At 33.9% G+C, this 23341-nt stretch overlaps 1 protein-coding gene across 1 annotated transcript in view; it reads right to left on the bottom strand.

Moving 5' to 3' along the window:
* Window positions 1-2582: 2582 nt before the first annotated feature.
* The window catches only part of ETNK1 (ethanolamine kinase 1), a 46841-nt gene continuing 26082 nt past the window's right edge, over window positions 2583-23341 (bottom strand). The window contains exons 5-8 of the mRNA XM_010992996.3: window positions 14895-14978; window positions 12966-13126; window positions 8679-8752; window positions 2583-8353 (exon numbers count right to left, since the gene is read on the bottom strand). Of these exons, the coding sequence (XP_010991298.1) occupies window positions 8281-8353; window positions 8679-8752; window positions 12966-13126; window positions 14895-14978 (392 nt within the window). The 3' untranslated portion in view covers window positions 2583-8280. The remainder of the gene's footprint in view (window positions 8354-8678; window positions 8753-12965; window positions 13127-14894; window positions 14979-23341) is intronic.

The following is a 23341-nucleotide window of genomic DNA, read 5'->3' as shown; positions in this document are numbered from 1 at the left end:
TTTTAAAGGAACCGTCGTGCTCAAGGACATACAGGAGACTATGCTTATACTGAATAAATAGAAAATTTTAAAAAAAGAAATAGAAACTCTAAAAAGAATAAAATGGAAATTATAGGACTGAAAATAACGTACAAAATTTAAAGTCACCGAATAGGCACAACAGCAGTTTGGAAATTAGAGGGGAGGAGAAAGTCAGTGAAGTGTGAAGACAGACCAACAGAAAGAATCCAGTCTGGGAAAGAGAAAACAGATACTGGAAACATAATGAACAGAGCACTGGAGACCTCTTAAACGATTTCACAAAGTCTAATCACGTGTAATTAAAGACTCATAAAGAGAAGGCAGAATGGGCCAAAACATATACTTGAAGAAATAATGGCCGAAAATTCCCCAAGTTCAGTAAAAGATAAATTTATGGATTCAAAATGGTCAAAACCAAAGGATAATAAATCAAAGAAAATCACATCTAAATGCAGCATAATCAAATTACTGAAAACCAGTTAAAAAGAGAAGGTCTTGAGAGCAAAAGAAAAATAACCCACTACAAACAGAGGAATATTCATCTGAACCAACACCAACTATCGGAGGAGGTCCAAAGAGACTGGTCTTTGGAAATACAAGTACTGAGAGGTAAAGATTTATGTGTGCAGACTGCTCAAGTAACTCACAAATTACGTGGAAAAGGATATAAGGGAGTGCACTGAACTATTCCTGTGACTTTTCTAGCATTTCCTAATTCTGTCAAACTAATGGAATTTAGAAGCGGTAACACCCAACAATGGACACACCTGGTATCCAGGTCTTAATTTCTAAATATTCTCTAAAAATCAAATGTCAAGGCTCCTTGAAGAAATAGTTGAATTGAGGGTTGGGGCAGGGAAGGTACAAGCCTAGCTTGGAACACCTTACGTTGCCAGAAACGGAAATGCTCAAAAAATGATGTGGGCAACGCAGAAAGAATACAGCAGCCAACTTGAAGGAGCCGTCCATCACCAAGCTGGAATAAACTGAGCAACAGAATGTGTGTGATAGTTTATAGCCTATAGAATTAAATATCCTTGAGTCCTTACTGATACGGTTAGATAAACAAATCAAGTGTTTAAGTAAATAAAGGTACAGCTCTTCCTTACAGTGAAACTCCAATTACGAATATAGAAGAAAAGGGGAATCGAAAATCAACATCATGTAAACACCACAATTGCTGCAGGCAAAACCTGACGACGGACACTAAAATTAATAGCAAACAACCCTGCATAGTTTCAGAGTATCCTCTCCCACGAGATACTTATTTAAAGGAAAAAATGGGGAGAAACCTGACAGACACTTTAATCAGGTAACTAAGGTTAAAATCACTAGTAACATACATATAAACATCTTATGCCTCATATAATACAGTTAGAAGGGCACATTTCTATGGTATTCTTAACAAAAATACAAACCTGTATTATCAGAGTAAGGAAAAAGGAGGAAAGTATGAAATGGGAGAGGCAACTCTGAAGTTGAATCAGAAATTAGAGGTGTCAGCAAGGACACATGACTTTTAAAACATTATTTATATCTGAGTGTGTGTGTGTGTGTGTGTGTGTGTGTGTGTGTGTGTGTGTGTGTGTTTCCTTGCTCTGCCAGTTAACAGGTCCTAGGATCAGTGACATCTCAGGGGCAGTAAGCGTCCCTGGGTCTCAAATATAAGTTTCTAAATACTATTCCTCCCCAAAGGAACCAGGCTCCTTGGAGAAAACGGTTGATTCCAGGGCTCAGGAAGGGAAGTACAAAATTAGTCTGGAATTTCTTATTTTACTAGAAAGTAAGGAAGTGCTCGAAAAATGTTGGGGTCTGACAAGGGGCACAATGCCCCACAGACTGCTTGCTAGTTACAACAGGGACAACAACTGGACAGGGAAGACACAACAATACTTTGACCAGGTGGTCAAAGTGAACATCAACAGTGACTCCCTCGAAGGGATACCCTAACAAGGACACAGCACTTCTGTGGTTGCTACCCAACCTAGTCATCAGAAAACACCAGAAAAACCCAAACTGGGAAACATTCTATAACTCTCTCTCTCTCTCTCTCTCTCTCTCTCTCACACACACACACACACACACACACACACACACACAGAGCTGACTATTTTTGTTATAGAGAATTGACATTCATGATAAACTCTATCTTAAGGGGGAAATCACATCTTATCTTTGTATTTCCACCATCGATCACACTCCCTGAGAATCAGAAGGAGCATAATAAACCTTAGTTGAATGGACAGTCCCTGCGTAGACAGATGTGAAGTCCCAGATGGTGCCTTTATTCATCTGTGCCTCCAGCCCCAAGCACAGTGAAGACACAAAGTACAGTGGTTAGAATAATGAATTTTTAAACTAGGTAAACAGAATTTGTTCATAAGTGATACAATATTCTATACTCTATCAATCAAATTTTCAAAAGTAAAACTTTCTGAAAACTTTTTAACACTATAAAACCAGAGAATTAGGAATGTAAAGAATCACTTCAGATATACAAATAGTTATGCACTAACTTTGAGAAGTTTTGTTTTTCTACAAAAGGAAAACCACAAAATAAGTTGAAGTAACAAGATTTATGGATACAAGCAGTTAGAACCCAACTTTATTGTTACAATTTTTATTTACAGAATATAAATCTCTTCAAAAAGATACATTCCTTCATTTAATCAATGGTAAAAGGCCTTATGAAACAGAAATAAAGCCTGAACATCACTTATATTTAAACAGAAATACAAACAGATTCATTAAAAGTTTATGAACACATAGCAAGAATGTATTTTTATTTAAGCAGTTACATGAATGGGGTTGTTTTTAATTACCTTCACTGGCAACCCCATTTTAACCACAGAACAAATTTTACTTAAATTAACAGTAGTAAAAATGTAAAAATTAAGTTTTAAACATGAAAATATGCAACAACAACAAAAAAAAAAAAAAAAAACCAGGAAGTATCTTCATTACCAAACAGATGAACAAGTTCTCAGACACTCAGATACTTTCCGAGGCGTATCAGAACACCTACATCAAACGCTGCGTTCATTTGAGAGGTATCGATACATTGTCAGTGCTGAGACTATCTGTAGCACTCACAGTATATACAGAGCAGCATTATACTACTGTGGTTCACATTTAATAAACACAATTTTAACCTCTAGGTCGCAATTTCCCAATTCAACATACAGCAAATGCAATGACAATTATTTTGTTTTTTTCTTCTGAAACTGATAAGGACGTTATCTTATAAGAACATGGAATAATGCCAGGTCTTCTTTCTTAAAATAACAGTGTATTTTAACATATTGTGGAAACTTCACACAGCTATACAAATGCTCCTAAATACAGTAGAGTTGAAACGTTTCCTCTTTGCAGATTCCACCAAACTATAGTTACTTTAAGTACACATAAGTAGCAGGAAACTTCTTCAGATTACTGGACAGTGAAAATTTCAGTGTGTCACTACGTAATCTAAGCAGCAGCACACCACTACCGTGTAAATACTCTCAATTCCTCCACTGCTTCTTAGGGGGTCTTTTCCAGTTCACAGGAGCTGGTTCACCTGGATACCATCAGGTCTCAACCTATCAAAGTCCTTTTCTTAAGAGTTTTGAAATGTAACTAATGGACCAATTCAAATCAGCCAGATTTTTCTTACCCCTTCAGTTATTAGTTCAAATAGAACATGTAATGTTTTCAATTTTTACAAACACCTTATAAGTGGTTTGTTAAAATGATTAATGGTATTTATCCATTAACAGGCAAGATGTAAACAAAAATATGCCTACATTTAGGGATTACGAGTATTTTAAAGAGCAATTTTTCAGAACTAGAAAAGCCATAGGATGCATAATGAATAAATTTTGACTTGCTATTTGATAACATCAGAAGCATAGTAAGGGCATTAAGTAAAGAAGAGAAAGCAGATCTCAGGACAGAAACCTACTACAAACTTGAATTCCAAATGCCTCAGACTCAAAGGGGTATTTTCTACAAGCACCATCATTATTTTTTCTATTCAAATAGTTGAAATCTGTCCATTTCAAAATATGATCCAGAAATGAAAATTTTAGTGTAAAAACTGTTCAGGAAAATCTAATTCATTATGTAATATATCTTCTTAATTTCAATTTTCAAGTATTCAAGTAATGCAAACCCAAGCATTTTCTTTTAGAGTAACATATTTACAGACTAAGCTTCAAAGACGGGGAAAAATTCATATAAAATAATTGATACACTTTTCTGTCTGAAGACATCAAACTCAATCCATAACACTGTATTCACACAAGCGGTATGTAATAGGACCACAGGCAGTTCCATGTAACTAATGTCTTTCTTAAAAAAAAAAAAAAAAAGAAACAAAACAAAACAGACTGCCTTACATGTAACTAAGTTTTCAAAGACATTCTAAAATCTAGTGAACTACAGAAGAAAAATCAGAGCAAACCAGTTTTGAAATAAAGATAAAGCTGCCTTACCACACACTTAATAATTCACTTTGCGTTGCGCATAACCGCTAGCACTTGCCTTTTGTGTGAAGTAGTGCAAGTCGCTGCCAATAACAAAACTCCCCCCCAGCATAAAGCGTTGTTAACTTTGTCTATCAACTGAATGACTGACTAGTAGTAAAAGCTTAAGTCTATATCACTTTGGAATGCAGTATAATATGCTTATTAAAAGCAATTTAAAGCAGAAAATCAAACTGTTAGTTTTCTCATTTATATCATGAAGGAATTCAAAAATGGTACAGAAGGCTTTGTGTAATTCAAAAAAGAAGTATCTATGTAAATTTAAAAGTCGAGGTTTTTAACTTTTAATTAAAAAGAGTATTTGGGTGAACTTTTTCCTTGAAATCTGGGAGCTTTCATAACATACTTCTGAAGTTAAATATTTTTCAGTTCAGCAAAAATGAAATTAGCAATCATTAAAAGATTACTTACATGTTTTCTATCTTTTACAACCCATAATGGTTTTTCTCTATACTCAGAGAAACCAACTGAGACATATGCTTAAGTTGAACTACGAGCTATTATTTATCATCTCTTGTATGGATGGGACCTAAGATTCACAATGAGATATATAAAAATTCAAAGATTATTTGTAGAAAAGGGTCAACAACCTTGAAAATAAGAAAGAATAATACTTCAGTATGCAATCATGAAATTATAATTTCAATTTGATTTAGCTTAGAATTATGACTCAAAAAATGGACGTCCTAACAATGTATTAATTTACTGCTTGCAGGAATATAACCCCTCAAAACTAATGGCCAACTAAAGAACGAAGGAAAGTCATATTAGGCACTGAGAGGCTAAATAAATATGTACTGACGTCAACAAAAATTGATAAACCCTATTTCCAGTTCCTCTTGTTATCCCACTGTGTGGCCAGAACTGTTGGCCATTTCCAGTCTAAAGCCAAAGAGCTGGATCATTCCCTTACACAAAAATGTCTACAAAAGGGGAGAGAATGCAAAAACAATACACAATCGCCTATGCAAGATACAATTCACACTAATTTACAAATCTTTATTTACACTTTTTTATATACATTCCAGGCAGACCTAGTTGAGTTTTGTGCTCATATTGATCTCAAATGATCATGTGAACAGTATGATTTACTACCACGTCTCTGATTCTCAGAAAGCAGTGGTAGCATCAGGTCAGGAGGGAAAAACATCAAGTATTACTGGTCAGAAGATCATACAAGTATGTAAGGAACAAAGAGAACAAAATTTGTGGAATTTTGCTTATTAAAGCATTCAGGCCACTATGGTCTACTGACTAACAATCCGTTACACATGAATGCCACTTCGCTAACAACCATTTTCATATTTACACAATGAGCTTACTACCAGTTAAGTTATTAGGTAAGGCATTCAAGTTCCTTAGCTTAACATAAAAAGGCAAAAGACATCTCAGCATGCCACAGGACAAATTTTAGAGGGATGTCCTCCCTTTAGAATCCCTTAAATGGTCAATAAAAAGGGAAGCAATCTTGAACCCTATTATTAGCCTTAAGTGTGATCCCAAAAACCTGAATAGGAAGTGGGAGAGTTAAAATAACCAAAATCTAGCCTAAGAGTTGGGGAAATATTTTAAATATCATATTTTGTTCCCAACACCCACTGCCTGGGGCTAAAGTGAGAGCCTTTATTCCCCTTTACATTCACTTCTATATGAACCTCTCTGCACCGCTTACAACAGTATCACAGCTCGCAGCTACGCACAGTCTACAGCAATGGCTCAGTGAATCTCTACTCAAAACAGTTTGAAGAACATGGAGTAAGGTAGAAAAATGATCTTCTCTCCTCCCATAGTTCTCCAAGATATACACCGCTGCACTTTAAGAAGTCAGAAAGCAAAAAAAAAAAAAAAAAAAAATCAAGAGTATTAAGCATTCTTCATTGTCTAAGAAAATGTTCCAACCACAGATGAAAATTCCATCAAAAACAACTTTTCAAGTCCATTCTAACATTACATAAAAAGCTATTGTTTAGTTGGTTCCTTTCATTTAGTTAATTACATAAAATTCTACTGATCCTACAGTAATATCGTTTATAAAAACAGAATTCAACATTTGTAACATTGGGGAGGTAGAAAACAAACCTTGGTCTAACACTGTTATAGATGCAAACAGATTTTAAGATTCTATTCATGTAACTAGAATTTACCATTTTAAATGGCCTGTAAGTGTTTCCACCTACTTTATTAACATTAAACATCTTGAGATAAGCCAAGTATTTCAAAGCACTTATCTGACACTCTAAGTCATTTGGAATAATACATCAGATTCCCCAGAAGATTTCTCAGAGGATAAATTTGTAGTTGCATATTCTGAATATGCAGATCCATTAAGCCAACTTTGTACATGGGCACTTATGTGACCAAAGTGCAAAGCTTGTCAGACTAATTTTCTAAGGGAAGTTAACCATGACTGCATAACCCCACACGGCAGTCTTCAGAACTTGAAGCCTGCTTATCTATCCCAACAACCTAACTTCCTTCCAAATAATAACTGCCATCCTCTCACTCTCAAACAAAACACTTAAACAAAAGCAAAAGAAATCAAAACAAACAGAAGCTCTCCTACCATGAATATTTCTGCTTAACTCATATTTCGTTGTATCAGATTTTACGTGTACAAGACCGATGTTCTAAAAGTTCCTTATTTAATTATTTTAACCACCTCAACTTATTTCTCTTAAACTACATGTATCAAGGAATCATCTGCTATCATTCTAAAGACATGGAGCCAAACTAAGACATAAAACCAAAATGTAAGGAATGAATCTGGAAAGGTTAAAAAGAATTAATCCACATGACACTTTCTTGTTCCCAGGGCTAATATGCATTCTACCTCTGCTTCAGAAATTAGCAACTGTTCTACTAGCGACTGTTTAGTAACAAACAAAACACAGAACATCTCAATAAGGAAAGCAAACTTTTTGGTTAGAAACAATTTGAGATAGTAAAATTTTAAAAACAAATTAGTAGTAACTAGTAACTAGTAACTTAAATGACCATATTTAGTATACGAAAACATCATTTAATGCAGGTTTTGGTAACATAACATCATCATATGTATTCCAGGATTATATGGTAAATACTAATATTTACACTGCCAGACTACACAGAAAGAGGGGAATTTAATTCTAAGGTATGTTCCCCCACCAAAAAAACTTTCTAACACTTCAGAAAGATGTACCACTAGCATAGATCGTGAATGTATTTCACTTTCCTAAACAGATATTTTTCTATGAACATCCTAAGTTACCTAAATCAGTGCCTGGCATTTCAAGAGTAAATGATTCACTTTACTTACAGTATGTCAAAATAAAAAGGTTATACTAAACATCTAAAATGCTTACTAAAATCAATCTTATTAAAGTAAAACTTAAAAAAACAATTTCTCTGGGAAATTTTCATTGCTTACACTCAACAAACATGAAACAGATGGAAGCAGTCGCAGAATCATGTTAAATTCATAATAAATAATTTACATATAACATAGATTAAATTATCAAAGGATTAAATCGACATCTTTATACCTTTTTGCTGATTTAACAAACTTCTAACCCACCACATACTGACAGCAGTAGGTATACTTCTCGACATCATTTGGACTATTTAAAAAATAAATTGGTTGTTTGGAGGCATAATTTGTAAAGCAAGATAACCAAATTAAAAGAATTTTAACAAATAATTGGCTTTTTGGAGTTTAAGATTCGCAAGCATTGTTCAGAATAGTTAAACGTCTTCTTTACTCAGGCACTTTTAATGCAGTAACCTCAGGCTTCATTTTAAAGTATTGGTTAAAGCGAACAATTGCATACCTAGTGAGAAACAAGAGTAACAACAGAATTAGAGCTAAAAATCTTAATCCTTCGTTATTTCCACTCACCCTTCTCAGCTGATTTTTTTAAGTTTTATAATTTTCAAAGGATATATTTTTAGTTTATTGCGCCACCTACTGGACATTTTTCTAACACTGAAAGCATTAAACAGATTCTACCAGATTTCTTTGCAGACCAATTAAATGCATGCAACCTTTATAACATTTAACTGAAAATAATAACTGCAATGTCCTCTGTGAGTTCTAAATGTTAATCCAAAAAAAAGTAGAGACAAACGTAATGCATACAGTCAAATTAAACTTACCCAAGGAAATCAAACTCAATAGTAGAGTATTTGGCTTGAATCAAAGCCCACAATCCCCAAAAGAAATGTGAAGCCTAAAAAGGAGGGAAGAAAAATCAAGAATTATGATAATGCATTTCTTTGTAAAATAAATATCACATTATTAATTTTTTTCTTTTTCATCAACTCCATGCACATTTTCTTGACGCTTTTTTAATATAAAGTGTCTAAAACATAGGTAATAGTTATCTGGGTGGTTTTTGATCACTTTTGTCCAAAAGACATTGTAGTAAATCATCATCACTTAAAAACAACAGAGCCCAGTTCCTGTAACCTGCTCGGTGTGGGCAGAGCTCAGCATGAGCACTGACAGACGTGGTTAGCTGTTTTTAATGGTTATAATCGCTAACAGGGTTTCCCATAAAACACATTATCAAAGGACTCTGTTACTTGCAATATAAACAAAAAGGAAAATCCAAATCTCAAAAACAAAAGATGTACTTGAATGTGAAGAATGTTCAAGGCATGCCAAATTTCTGAAACAATTTTTACTGACCCAACAATTCTGCAGAATCAGCCGTGATAATAAAGTTACATAACTTGACTTAAGTTGGAGAAAAATGAGTCTTAGGACTTAAAAACATGACTGTGTGATTAGGAGCTGTGCCGCAATCTTGTGTGTGTGCTTTGCAATCTATTTTTAGTTAAACATGATATGTTAAGATTCTGGTAACACTTCACTTCCCAAGAAATACTCTGTTTTAACTAGAAAAAAATTACTAGTTGTGTGGCTGTGAGCAACTTAACCCCCCTGCACCTTTGTTTCCTCATCTGTAAAATGTAGATGTGACAATTTATAATAAGAGATATATATTTGGTCTTCATCCACTGTTCCTGGCTCATAGCTCCCAAATCCTTGGAACTTCCTAAGCACAAGAGAACCTGGAAGCCTCTTCTATTGCATTTTGCCTTTTGTTCCTGAAGTAGTTCCAGAGTCATGAAAGTAAAAGGAATTCCTGTCATTCTTAACAAGCCCCTTTCAACCACACCTGAGTTTCTGTTAATAAGGTGTCTTTTGGAAAGCTCCTAAGGATGAGGGCTGGCTGCCAGGGGGAGCCAACCACATGATTGGAAGGTTTGGCCCCACCACTTCTATACCTCCAGGGAAAGAGAGAATGGAAATTAAGTTCAGTCAATGGCCAACGATTTAATCAATCTTGCCTAAGTAATGAAGAACCCATAAAAACCTAAAAGGAGGGGGTTTAGAGAGCTTCTAGACTGGTGAACCAGAACCCATGCACATTTTGGGAGGGTGGTGCACCCTAAACTTCATGAGAATAGAAGTTCCTGTGCTCAGGACATTTCCAGACCTCACCCTACTGTAAGCAGATAGGTTTAGGGGGTCCCTGGAGAAAAAGAACCAGGAATGGTTTTCTTGACATTCTGGCCTAAGTCATTCTGAGATCTAAGCCTGGCCAAAATGCTTGCCCTTGAACAGCTAATTCAGTAATTAATGAAAAGGTAATTCAGTAATTAATGATCTATGGGAACAAAGGAATGGCAGGAACAGAGAAAAGGCAGTCAACCAATAGAGCAGTGAGAAAGCAGAGTCCCAGTTCCTCCTCAAGGAATATACATAATGTATCTCTGAGTTCTGCAGGAACTAAGGCCCCCCATCCCAGTGGAAGATGGAATGATGATGTTGACCCTCTAGACCTCAATAAACTAAAGCTTGGACTCTGTTGCCCTTTGCCCCAATTCTATGCTGAATTCTCTGCTCAAGCCCCTTCATAAATATGCATGTACCCTTAGCTTAAAACGTCCCCAAATTAGCTGGGGGAGATACTGTTTTGGGAAAGATGCCTGGTGTTCTCCTTACTTGCTGCAGTAATAATAAATCCTTCCTTCTCCTAATCTTTGGCTTGGCTGTGTCTACTGACTCGACACCCAGCAAGAGGCAAGTGAACCCAGTTCCCAGGTAACACGACTGTACCTCTCTGTCTTGCTGTTCTTCTGTATCCTTGTGATATCCTTTACAATAAACTGGTAAAACATATGTAAATGTTTGAGTGCTGTGAGCTACTCTAGCAAATTAACAGACCCCCAAGGAGAGAGTTGTAGAAACCCATTTATAGCCAGTGAGTAAGAAGCACAGGTAACACCCTAGACTTGTGAGTGGCATCTGAAGGGAAAAGGGGGCAGTCTTGTGAGACTGAACTCTTAAAGTATCTCCAAGTGGGAAGTGTCAGACTTGAGTTAAATGTACAGGACATCCAATCACTGACTGCTGTGAATTCAAGAATTGCTCGGCGGTATAGAAAAAACACACACTGGAGCAGGTAATAATAGTATTTACACTCAGCATACAAAAAACATTCAATAAAATGTTAACTATATAACTGTTATATGAAGTCAGAATGACAAAAATGAAGAAGATGTTTTACAATGGTCTTCTTTCTAAGGAAATATCTCAGGTATTGAGAAGTAAATTATGAGATGAGATACCTTTTTTTTTTTGATAGTCTAAGTCAGTGGTTCTCAAAGTGGTCCATGAATCCATGGGAAGTTCTGAGGCCCCAAACTATTTTCATAATATGATACTTGTCTTTTTGACTATATTAACATTTGCAATGATGATTCAAAAGCAGTGGGGGGTGAAACTCCTGGGACCTTAACAGAAGTCAAGGCAGTGGCACCAAACAGTGTAGCCTTACTCTTCATCATCACACACTCACAGCGAAAATCCAGTCTCACTAAAGAGTGTCCTTTATGAAGTCATTAACACTATGTTATTAAATCTCCACCCTTGAGTACATGACATCCTCACATTCTGTGGGACGACGGGGGAGGGAAGAACACATAAAGCACACCTGCTGCGTCTTCGAAACAGGAAGGTGGTTCCAAGGAAAAATACGTCTGACTGAGCTGTGGTGCACATTTTTAATGGCACATCATTTTTACTTGAAAGAACGGACACATGAACTAGAGTTATTAGACTTGGGTATCTGGCAGACACTTCTCAAATATAAAAAAGAGAACTTGTCATTTCAATGAAAATAACTGACAGCATTTGTTGCCAATGATAGACTTTTGACTATTCAACCTACAGTTAGAACTTCGGAAAATCTGCATTCAACTCTGTGAGCTTACCAGCTTCTTAATAAAGTACTTTTCTCATACTGGTGATGATATCAGTAAATGCAGTTTTTTAATATCATATAATGAGATGTATCATCATTTAGAAGATCTATGCAGTTCAATGAATCCACACTTTCCAAATAACTAATGAATGATGTTAAAATTACAAAATCACACATTGGATAAAAGAGCCATTCAAAGTGCAAGATAAACTAACAGAGTTTACTGTAATAGAGTAAAAAGCTAACTGATGTGTCCACACTGCACATTACAATTAACCTAAAAGAAACTATCACTTGTCGAACTTTAGTGAAGCATCACAAATATCCCCAATTCTCTGAAAAGGCAAAACACTCCTCTTTTCCAATAACATATGTGTGTGAAACAGGACTTTCTTCATATCCTCAACCAAAGCAATACATTGCAAGACATGAAATACAGAAGCAAATATGAGAATCCAGCTTTTATTAAGCCAGACATTATAGAGATTTCCAAAAGTATAACAATGTCATTTTTCTCACTAACGTGTTTTTGTTTTGGAAAATAGTTATTTTTCATTTTTAAAATGCTGTTTATATTAACATGAGCTTTTTAAATATTTAATAAACACTTTGAATTTGTTTTAATTTCCAATACGGTAAATACTGATAATTAAACTATACAAACAAAATCTTGCAGAGGTCTTCAAAAAATTTTTGAACTATAAAAGGGTTCTGAGACCAAAAAGTTTGAGAATCAGCATATTCTAACGATATAAAAAACATCTGTGGGTGGTATCATACTCTCCTCCTTAATTAGCTTGGTTCTGCAGCAGAAAAGACTAAAATCAGGGGACATTCTACACCACAAAACAACATCAGACCAGCTCTTCCCACCAGTCCAGGCAGTACTGGCAACTGTATTTCTCATTTTTTATGTAATATAAAGTAAATGATTCTACACTAGAAAGCATTATACATAAAACCTTACAAAAACCTCCTCATTTTGGTAGTAACATCTTTTATAAGGTGAAAAATAAAAAAGTTTACATGTAACATCAGACTACTAAATGGATGAGAAGCACAGTGAGGAAAGACCCATTCATCCTTTTTAGTCTCAAAAAATGACACAGAGAGAATACTTAAGTATTATATTAAGAATTTCCCATTAATTACTTACACTTAAACTTACCAATGCAAACTGATTGACTTGAATAAAGAGGATTTCTACTTCCTTTTCAGTAACTTCAGTTGCAAAGCCCTTATACTCTTTATAGGCCTCGAGGTAAGAACGCAGCCACTGGCCCTGCAGCTCTCGATCTGGATAAAGGCTGTAGTCTACGTCACTCACACCTGAAGCGGGAACAAGTAAGCTGAGATGTCTAACACACAGCTTCTGCATGCTTTAATAATCCCCACCATCTGCATATTTTTCAGAAAAAAATTATTAGATGTTTCCATGTTTGGCTGAAATACTAGATAAACTGAGTAAACAGCATTTACTAAAGCAAATAATCATCATGTATTCCAAATTGAATTCTAATGTACAATACAGCTGATCACCACAATCGTCGTTGCCTCAATTTTTCCTCAAAGCGTGAACGAAGCTTGAACCACCTGCATCAGAAGCCGCAAATCTTCATTTTAATAAGTACCCCAGGAGATTCTTAGGAGATTCTTATGCACATTAATATCTAGAGCATTTCCTAGAACTGTGGCTCTAAAACTTTTTTAACTATTTACTCACAGAGTAAGAAATACATTGTATGTTGAAACCTTATACACGCACTTGACATTAAATTTCACAAAACAATATTTACCCTAACTATACCTTCCAATTCTGATTAATTTCTATTTCTTTTCCATTCCCTGCTTTAAAATAATTATCTTGCAAATCTGACTTCATGATGTGGTTTGAAAAATGCTCATCTAGTTCATAGTGTCTTGCCTAGCATTCAAGGTTCTCCCTAAATTGGTCCAAACTTACTTCTCTGGTCTATTCTCCATCATGAATTTTATACCCTACAGAAATATACTCACCTTGAAGTTTTCCTCCTTCCTACAGTGCCCTCCTTTCTCTTCAATCTGCACATCCAAATTCTACTTAACTCAAGTTTTAGCTCATTTTTTTTTCTACACAAAATCATATTAAGATCATTGAAGTTTCCACTTCATCTGTATCATTTGTATCACTGATAGCAGTAACTATCCACATTACTAGCAAGGTGGTATCTCATTATATGCACAACTGCTTTCCCTTCCTATAGATCTATATGTACAACATGTATGTGGGGATAAGGCATGTACATGATAAGCTTGGTGGAGGAAAATAACTAAAACCATGTAAATTAAAACTTTCCCCCAACTCTTTCCACAGTCCGGTAACTTAAAAGCGTATGAAAATACATGAATGCGTAAATGTATGCAAATACAAATTCAGCAATAAAAAATTCGCACTTAGGTGTAAACCATCCAGATGAATTTCCTAATCTTTAATTTTAGAATATTTCAAGTTTCTAAACATAGCCATAAAATGTATTTTAAATTAATTCCACTTACATTTTTAAAAAAGCTTTTATATTTGATGGTAAAAAAAGATTACTTTAAGGGGTAAAAATGATCAGCTTTCCAATTATTCATAGACAATGACAAAAAAAAATTCTTGCGCTTTTTTAATTAAACAACATTCCAAAAGTCCAAGTATACCATGGAAACAGCAAAGACTTTTAAATGAGAAAAAACTGGCTTCAAATCTTAGTTCTTTGTATTTTACTATGACCTTGGTGAGTTACTTTACTCATCTGTAAACTCGGAATATTACCCAACTTACAGGATTGTTGTGAAGAAAAAAATTAGATTAAGATTTATGAAGCAACTAGCATTATGTCAATTTTTAGTAAAAGCCATAATCATTATTTTTCTCTTATTTTCTTTAAATTAAGGAAGAAGTCATCACCTCTTTCCTTCAATAATAAAAAACAAAAACAAAAAGGTCAGGAAGAAAATAAAAATTGTTGCTCTAGCCCCTAGTTGATCTTTCAAGAGAAAAAAAAAAAATTCCAAAAGTATGATTTCAGTTACATGCTACTCCACTAGAGGAACATGTTCCTCTGGATTTTACCTGCGAATTCATTGAAATGATTTCCAATATCATATGCCAGGTAGTTGTATCCAGAATATTCATAATCAATGAACTGTACATCACCTATGTGAGACACAAAAACAAAGACATAAGAAATCACATACAGGATCAGAAAACCCCTATGCTATTTGTAATTAAACAGCTTCCAATTTTGTCTCATTGTACGTGCTTGGTTACATGCACTTCTGAGACAATACAGGGTAAGGCTGTGAATTTTATGGCAATGAGCTTTACAAAATTCAAATTATGTATCTTGGTCAACAGCTTCTCTGTGAACATTAATGTTCACTAAAGAAAAGTCAAAATACAGTCATTCTCCAAGTTCAAACAAAAGCAAAATATGTCTTTAACCACATGGGGGCATCAGTTACTTAAAAATTCAAGTTTAATTAGAAATGTAAATCCTATCTTTGGAAACTTAATAATCTGCAATTTAAACAAAAAACTAATCTATGATATTCCAACAGTGAACTGACAAGCTAATCTACATATGGAAATAAAATATAGACTTTCAAAGACCTGAATTCTATGAACCCTGCAATTATGCTATTAACACTTGCTGATCAATGTAACATCCCTAATTTAAGAAGTTAGTTGCTATCAAACTCTTAAATTTTTCTGGAATGCTACATAATTAAGTTCACAATAGCATACTTAAGCAGTATTAAGGTGGTTGTTTTATCATTTAAAAAGAGCAAACGTATAGTTGCTTTTAAACATTTTTTTAACTTGAGAAATTTTTATATAAACTAAATTAGTGGTAAATATATATATATATATATATATATATATATATATATATATGCATATTTCATTATAATTCTCCAAAGACTATCCTGTTCTGCCTGCCCAAGGGACATATTCCTGCTTAGGAACACTTCATTCTTGAGTACTGAGTACTATAGAGGATTTGGCTCAACAAAGAAACAGGTCCTATTGTTTAAGAGAGAGACAAGAGAAAAAGAGAGAGAGAAAGAGAGTGAAACATTAAAAAAAAAAAATAAAAGTGGGTCACTGTCTGCACCAGGGGATCACAAACTCAAAGGCTCACAGTTAAAATGGATACACGAACAGAGATGGCTGTAAGAACCATTTCTAAAGTGCTGATGCTGAGAAAATGTATAGCATATGAACTACCTTTTAAAACATCAAGCAGAGGTAACAAAACAAAATCCTGGTCTATACACATTGGCTTTCCCCAGATAAAAGAGCTTTTGAACTGTCATGTGCTGATGTAGATTTATATGTTTAATCTGGGGATGTATGCTGATCACATTCAAATTCAGAAAAAGAATGATAAGACAAAAAAAAAAGTCATGGCAAGAGGAATATTTTACACAAAAGCAAAAAAATTTATTGTAACTGCATTTAATATAAAATTCTAAACTTTTATAAATAGTCAAGTCTAGAGTAAAGTAAGTGAGATCATCAAAGTATAAAAGCTCAGTTACCAAATCTACATTCATATTGACAAAATAAAGTCTTTAAAAGTTGGTGACTACATAAACCACTGAAATTCAACCAATTTATATTCTTGAATTCACAAAAAAATGATCCCACACAAAGTCTTAAAGTTAACTAAATCACTTTACTAAACTACAGGATGGGAAGACAGAACAAGTTTTAACCAAATCACTTTATTAAATTGCAGAATGAAAAGCCAGAACGTATTTTAAATTTTTTTCTAGGTACCCTTGGGAATGTGAAGGTGAAGACCATACTTTGCAGCCATGATAAAAATGTCATTTAAAAAAATTATTTAATGACCAGGAGCATTACAAATGTCATATGAAAAAGGACACGAAACAGTAAACACAGTGATCCAGATTATTAAAAATATTATGCTGAAGAAAGAAAAAAACAATGCATAGGGGAAAAAAAAAAAAGATGAATGGAAATAAACCAAACAAAATGTTTCTAATTTCTTTTCAGGTGATAGACAAGTGACCTTTTTTCCTTATATTTGAAGTTCTTTACAATAAATATCACTTTAAGGAGGAAAGAAATGATAGTTTAAAAGGATAAGAAAAAATAAGAAACTAAACACAATGATTTGGGAAATACCTATCCACTCAACCTTCAAGAAATTAGGATTCCACAGAATTTACCAACACATTACTGAGTCAACTGAACAGTTTTAATAAACAATTTTTTAAATTGCAGCTGTTGACTGCGTTAGCTCTTTAAATACAAATTCTTGTAGAGCTCATATTAAGTGTTACATGCCAATAAAAATACACAGCCCAGTCCTGAAGCTTACTTTTGCCACATAAACAAAAGCTTCAATTTCAATTTTCAAAATTATATTTAGAATTTGGCAAATAGAAATAAAACGGCAGGTAAAACATGCCTGCTTGTAGAGTACATACAATTTAAATAAAGCACAGATCATTTTAACAAAAGTTAAAATCTGTTTCAGCATGAACATTTTAGCAATGACTTTTTGTAGTAGCATTAATTCATTAAAACTAGCCTTTATTTTTAAATACTATGTTGAGTTTAGAAATAATGAAATTTTAAAAATAAGAAAATGAAGCTAACAAGATACAGATGAGGCTGTTACCAGGCTCCGTGCATGTGAACAAGTGATGCGATAAACCTCCAGTCAGTGCGTTTAAGAAGCACGGGGTGCGCCGCCACATGGCAGCAACAATGGCATACCTAATCTGTAGCAGATGAAGAAAATTTGGCAAACTCACATTTTACAAGACACAAAGCTTAAAAGGAAAAAAAATTTTTTTTTAATCTGCATTAACTATTCTTTTCAAACTACTGCAAACAAAGTGGAACTCAACCTTAAATTTAATCTTCTGCAACAAAGTAAAATTAAAGAGGCCTGCTTCCCTTATTTCGGGCGCCAGAAAAATCAAATTACTGGAAAATGCTTTCCTACCAAAAAAAAAAAATTACACTGAATTTTTTTCTCCTGCAAATTTAACTCCTGATTTCTAGCATCTCCAACTATTTAGAGGAAAGTCCACATCACTATTAATAAGTGATAGTTCATAAGGAATAACTATTTTGTTAATTTATTAAGATAAGAATTTTTAATCAAGGATTCAAGGGCAGAAAGAAAATGAGAATACTCTAAAATTTTATACAAAATGTTATGTGTATGTGCATTTTCTGAGGGGATTCTCAAGAGATCCATGACCTCTAAAAAGTAAAGAAGCACTGCTGTAAGGGCCAGGACTATATTTTATGTATATAATTGGCACACTGACTAGCACATGACGAGTAAGGCATAAGATTAATGAATAAAACTATAATCTGAATTTTCAGAAGCTACATTTGTCTTTTTATTATATTTTTCTTATATATCTTCACAGTAATGAAATCCACACCCTACTGAGTTAAATAAATTGCTCAAATCTCAGTACAGCTGAAAATAAACAATATTTAAAGTACTTTAAAACCAAAAATTAAGTTTAGTTAACTAAGGCTATATAATTCACAAGACAAATTCATTTGGACTCCTTTATTTTGCTGTTAAGGAGGAATGGATAAAGATAAAAAGTAAAATAACCAATATGAGAACCTGAACATCTTTCTAACTCACTCCACTCGCTCTACAGTCCTATGTAATGCAGAAAGAGAACAGAGAGAAAAAGTAAGCATGATTACGTTAATGATGGCAAACTGCTTTCACTCTTACACAGAAAAAGGAAGTATTCTGCTCTAGGAAACTTTCTCTTCAGCTCTCACTCTGATGTCCAGAAACTTTACCCTGGACACGTACACTTTCACCACAGCACTTATCATTCTGAATGCAAATATCTGTTTGGTGATTTGACTCCTCCACCACACGGCATGCGGCTTCCTGGAGGGGTAGCAGGAGGGTAGGAGGTCCCTTCCATCTTTCATCATGCAATCCACAGAGCCATCCTGAGCACACAGGAAGTATTCAAATGCTAGTGAAATAAACGGAGTTTTTGCAAAGAATGCTCAGACACATTGATAACACATGCTTAAACGGGGGAGGTGGGATAGGCATGAAATATTAAGGAACAAAGTGTGGCCTGCCATTCTCATTCAAGTACATGATTGAACATACAGTGCGCTCAATGTATGAGGAGGGAAAAAACACTGAACTAGTAACTATTTTAGATATCTCTTCCTTAATAGTCCCAGTTTTTACAGTCCATTTAAGTGTTCTATGACCTGATATAGGGATATTTTATTTTATACTAGTGATCCAGAATACAAGTTAAAACAAGGTTAAGATTATCCTTCATAAAAATTCCACCCTGGAAAATATAGGTTAGCAAATTTAAAAATAAACTTATACTTGCTTATATTTTAAAATAAAATGAACAAAAAAATTCTCAGTAAAACATCAATAAAATAACTACAACCACAACAATGCCTTTTCATGAATAATGAAGTGGATTAGATTTAGAGCCAATCAAGTGGCTAAGAATGGTGACTCACTCTCACTCGTTTTCTATTTATATCATTTAAAATGCTAAAGGAAAACCTGGTTTACTCTACCACTCTCAGAAAAAGCTTTTCTTCCAACTCATTGTATTTCCTTAAGTAGCTGTAAATCAGCTTCGTGTATTTGCTGACAGAGTAAATAATCAATGGCTGCCATTACTAAAATTTAAAGTTATATATTAGATCTTTACATGAGCTTTTATGAAGAAATGGAGGGAAAGGAGAAACAAAACAGCCACCAATAAACATTCCGACAGAGCAGCAAGACACGGACAATAAACTCAAAAGCTTCTAACATTCAGCAGTTAAAAAGTTAGCTGAAATTAAAATATGAGATTTGAAGTCAACCAATAAGCAATATTGAAATTTGTTCTGTTCAGCATAAATTTTTTTAATTGCTGATTAATTTAAAAGATGACTGGTAAGTCATATCTTATCTAGAGCAAGAACCACTGCTTTTGGTTTTCTTATTGTGTAACAAATTCTATCATCATATCATTAAACATTCTTTTCTTACCTTTTTAAAGATGTCATTTCACTGAAGGCAAGGAATGGGCTGCTGTCTTACCAACCACCTAATTCCTGGCACTGACTAACTTTTCAAAAATCTTGACAGCTACCATCAACTTCAGAAAGGAAGCTTACTCTTCTCCCATATTCCTGAGTCCTGTCAACTGACATGACGAAAACAAGTAGAAGCAGTGTTTCTCCTGTGATGCCTACCAGTTCCCGTAACATTTGCAGGTGAAAATGCCTATAAACTGCAGGGTGCTCGTGGTCTTTGTGGTACATATACACTTTTAAACTTTAATCACTCAAGTTACAGTTAATAAGTAATCTGTAAGTTGTGCTTAAAGACAGTCTGAACTGTCATCTCATACCAATGAGTCATAAACCCTTCTGGCTTACAGTAAACCATTTTCACATTTTCAGAGTCAGATACATTTTATATAATGCATCCCATAAACATAATACTGGGCTGGCAAACAATGTGTTCTCAGGCCAAATCCAGCCCAGTGCCTGTTTTTGTAAATAAAGCTTTATTGGAACACAGGCACATGTATTTGTTTATGAATTATATGAACAGTATATGACTGGGTTCGTGCCACAACACAGAGCTGAATAGTGGAAACACAGGCTATAATATGGTATGCAAAGCCTAAAATACGTACTACCCAGCCCCTTACAGAAAATGTTTGCCAACCCCTGTCGTGGTATTAGCGCTGCAGCTAAAAGCTGTTAAGTACCCAGTCCGGTGCTACACACTTTACATGTTATCATCCAAAATCTTGTCAGGAACCATGTGAAGTAGGTATTATCTCTAAGCAACAAATAAAGCAAACTAAAGTTCCAGATTACCAACAGTATAAGCACTCCCTAGACACCTGTTTAATACGTAGAGTCTTAAGCCCAGAAATTCTTGTTCGGCTGATCTTGGATGGACCCAGAAAACTTCATTTTTTTCCAAGTACCTTAGGTGATTCTGGTACAGACAGTAAAGGATCAAATATAAACACTTAATGAAGAGACAAAATGAGCTGTCTAATACCACTTACTTCCATATGTGATTTGAGCAGGAATCTGAACACAAGTGTTCTTGATTCCAAAATCGGTATTCTTTTTGACTTCTCTTTTAAGTTACTTAAGAGTTAAAAGTTTGATTACTCTCTTTTAAGAGTAATATATGTGCTTTTAAGAGCTACTTAGAGATTTTTTAATGTAGTTACAATACACAAAATCTAAGTTATCATGGTTGAAAAGTACACATAAAGACTTCAAGATGATCAAATATAAACTCACGAAGTTTAACTAAAATTTGCAATCCCAAGAAACTAAGGGCCTGAGATACACTAGAGAGAGATACTGAGCTTGACAATGCAAAGGCCAGTCCTGTGGCTTCCAACTTACCATTTTTATATATCTCATAGGTGGGTACAAAATAGTGAAGCTCTGAGCTCACATCACATGAATGATTTAACAAGTGATAATAAATCAAACACATTTGTGAACATAATACACAGCTGAATCATTTATTCTATGTAGAATCTATTTTAATTCCACAAGATTTAACACTTGGCTTTTAGAAGCCATAACAATGTAAAATTTAAGGTAAAGAGCTCTGCAGTCCATATTTCTAACTTTAATGATTCTCCTTAAAAATGACAACTGTAAGTAAAGTACTAATGCTATGCTACAATTCAAATACAATTTTTTGCTTATTAAAAAATGAGAAGTATATAAATTTAGTAAATTTAAGTATGAGACATGGCATCTTCTCCTTATAACTAAAGACAAATATGTCATACAGTCACAATACTTCAAAACCATTAACTCCTAATCTGAAACAGAATAAGATGATAATAAGAAGAATAAGCTTCTTGCCATGTTTTCATGAGTTTTAGTTTTTACCTGAACAACATTCCAACCATGTTTTCTTAATGCTTATGTATCAACTAATCACAAAGGAATTAATTTTTTTAATGGATGCCATGAAGTCCAAAGTAGCCTTCCTAATAGACAGTATAAAACCATTGGTAAGAAAAAAATAACAGAACATCTCCATAACTAACACACAAACATAACCACAAAGACAAGGAGAAACAAATGGTACATAATAGATTTCTATGAAGAAGGGTAAACTCTAAAAACTGTATCAACACAGTTACACTTGTTGAACTGTGAGCTTTATTTCCGTGTAGGGAAGAAAAATTAGGTGCAAAAGTATGATTTAGGTAACTCTTGGTAAAGTAAACAAATGACAACCTTGAACTCTTAAAGCCAAACTGAAGCACAGAGATTTTATTTGAAAATATGAGAACTTCTCATATCACTAATCAACAGTTTAAATAGGCAACTGGTTAAATAAAAAAGTAAAAGTGTATTTTTTACACCTAAGACATAATAGTAATCTGATTTTTTTGGTCCCTTATATTTTAGTTTATAAACAAGTTTGTTCTGTGAAATGAATATGCAAAATAAACTTATAAAATAAAAATATGAAAAGTTAAAATTATATTCCAAAGGAAATAACAGTCTCTTGATTAACTTGCAGTTAAAAATAAAGCTGAGTGTCCACTTCAAATGTAAGATGAAGACCCTCACTTGAAACTCCATTATATAAAATAATGTGTTATTAGATCTTGCACTGAACTTAAAAGCTTATATATCGCTTTAATGCATGACTAATACTCTGTCTCACAAATGGCATTGAGATTTGGTTACCAGAATATAATGCAGTACATATATACTATGACAATTATATGTAATAAATGGGTAATAATAAATTAAAGGACACTGTCAAGTACTTTAATGTTTTAGGGTACACCTAAAGTTTAAAAAAAAATGATTCCATACAAATCCTTCAAGACATTCAAAATAAAGATGTTAGCTCAGAAAATTTTTAAAAACTAGAATCTCTAATTCACATTAAAATATCAAACATAAAAAATACTCAAGCATGTTTTTGAAAATACATGCTTCAGTCTACCACCCTTGACAGTGTTCTTTGATGGGTTTTCTTCAAATTAAAGTGAGTCACAAAAATTAAAAATAACCTTTGCATTACAGTAGTCTCAACCCACTATCTGATAATGGTCATAAATAATAATTTAGTATATTATGACCACTAAATCAGAATTCTCTGACTTCAATATTTTCACAACAGCACACTTTTAGTTCAAAATAATCTTTCAACTATAACACCTATCTTCAAAACCTGTCTCCCTCAAAATGCAACAGCTTCAAAGTTTCAAACAGATTTTTTGAATTAATACTAATTTCTTAACCAAAATTGCATTTTAAAAATTTTAATTCTGTATTGAAGGGTATCCACCATTTAGCAACCAAATCTCAAACCACTTTATCCAATAATATAAACAACCGAGTGTTTCTTAAATATGAAAACAAAGAATTTGAACACAGCAAGATAGGAACACTCTCAAAAAAACATTTCACCAAAAGGTATCACTGTCTACCTTAAAAAGTTATAA

Source organism: Camelus dromedarius, chromosome 25, assembly GCF_036321535.1.
Source record: "Camelus dromedarius isolate mCamDro1 chromosome 25, mCamDro1.pat, whole genome shotgun sequence".
Lineage (NCBI taxonomy): Eukaryota > Metazoa > Chordata > Mammalia > Artiodactyla > Camelidae > Camelus > Camelus dromedarius.
The sequence above is the reverse complement of the archived record's forward strand: the minus strand, read 5'-3'. Positions and strand labels throughout refer to the sequence as shown.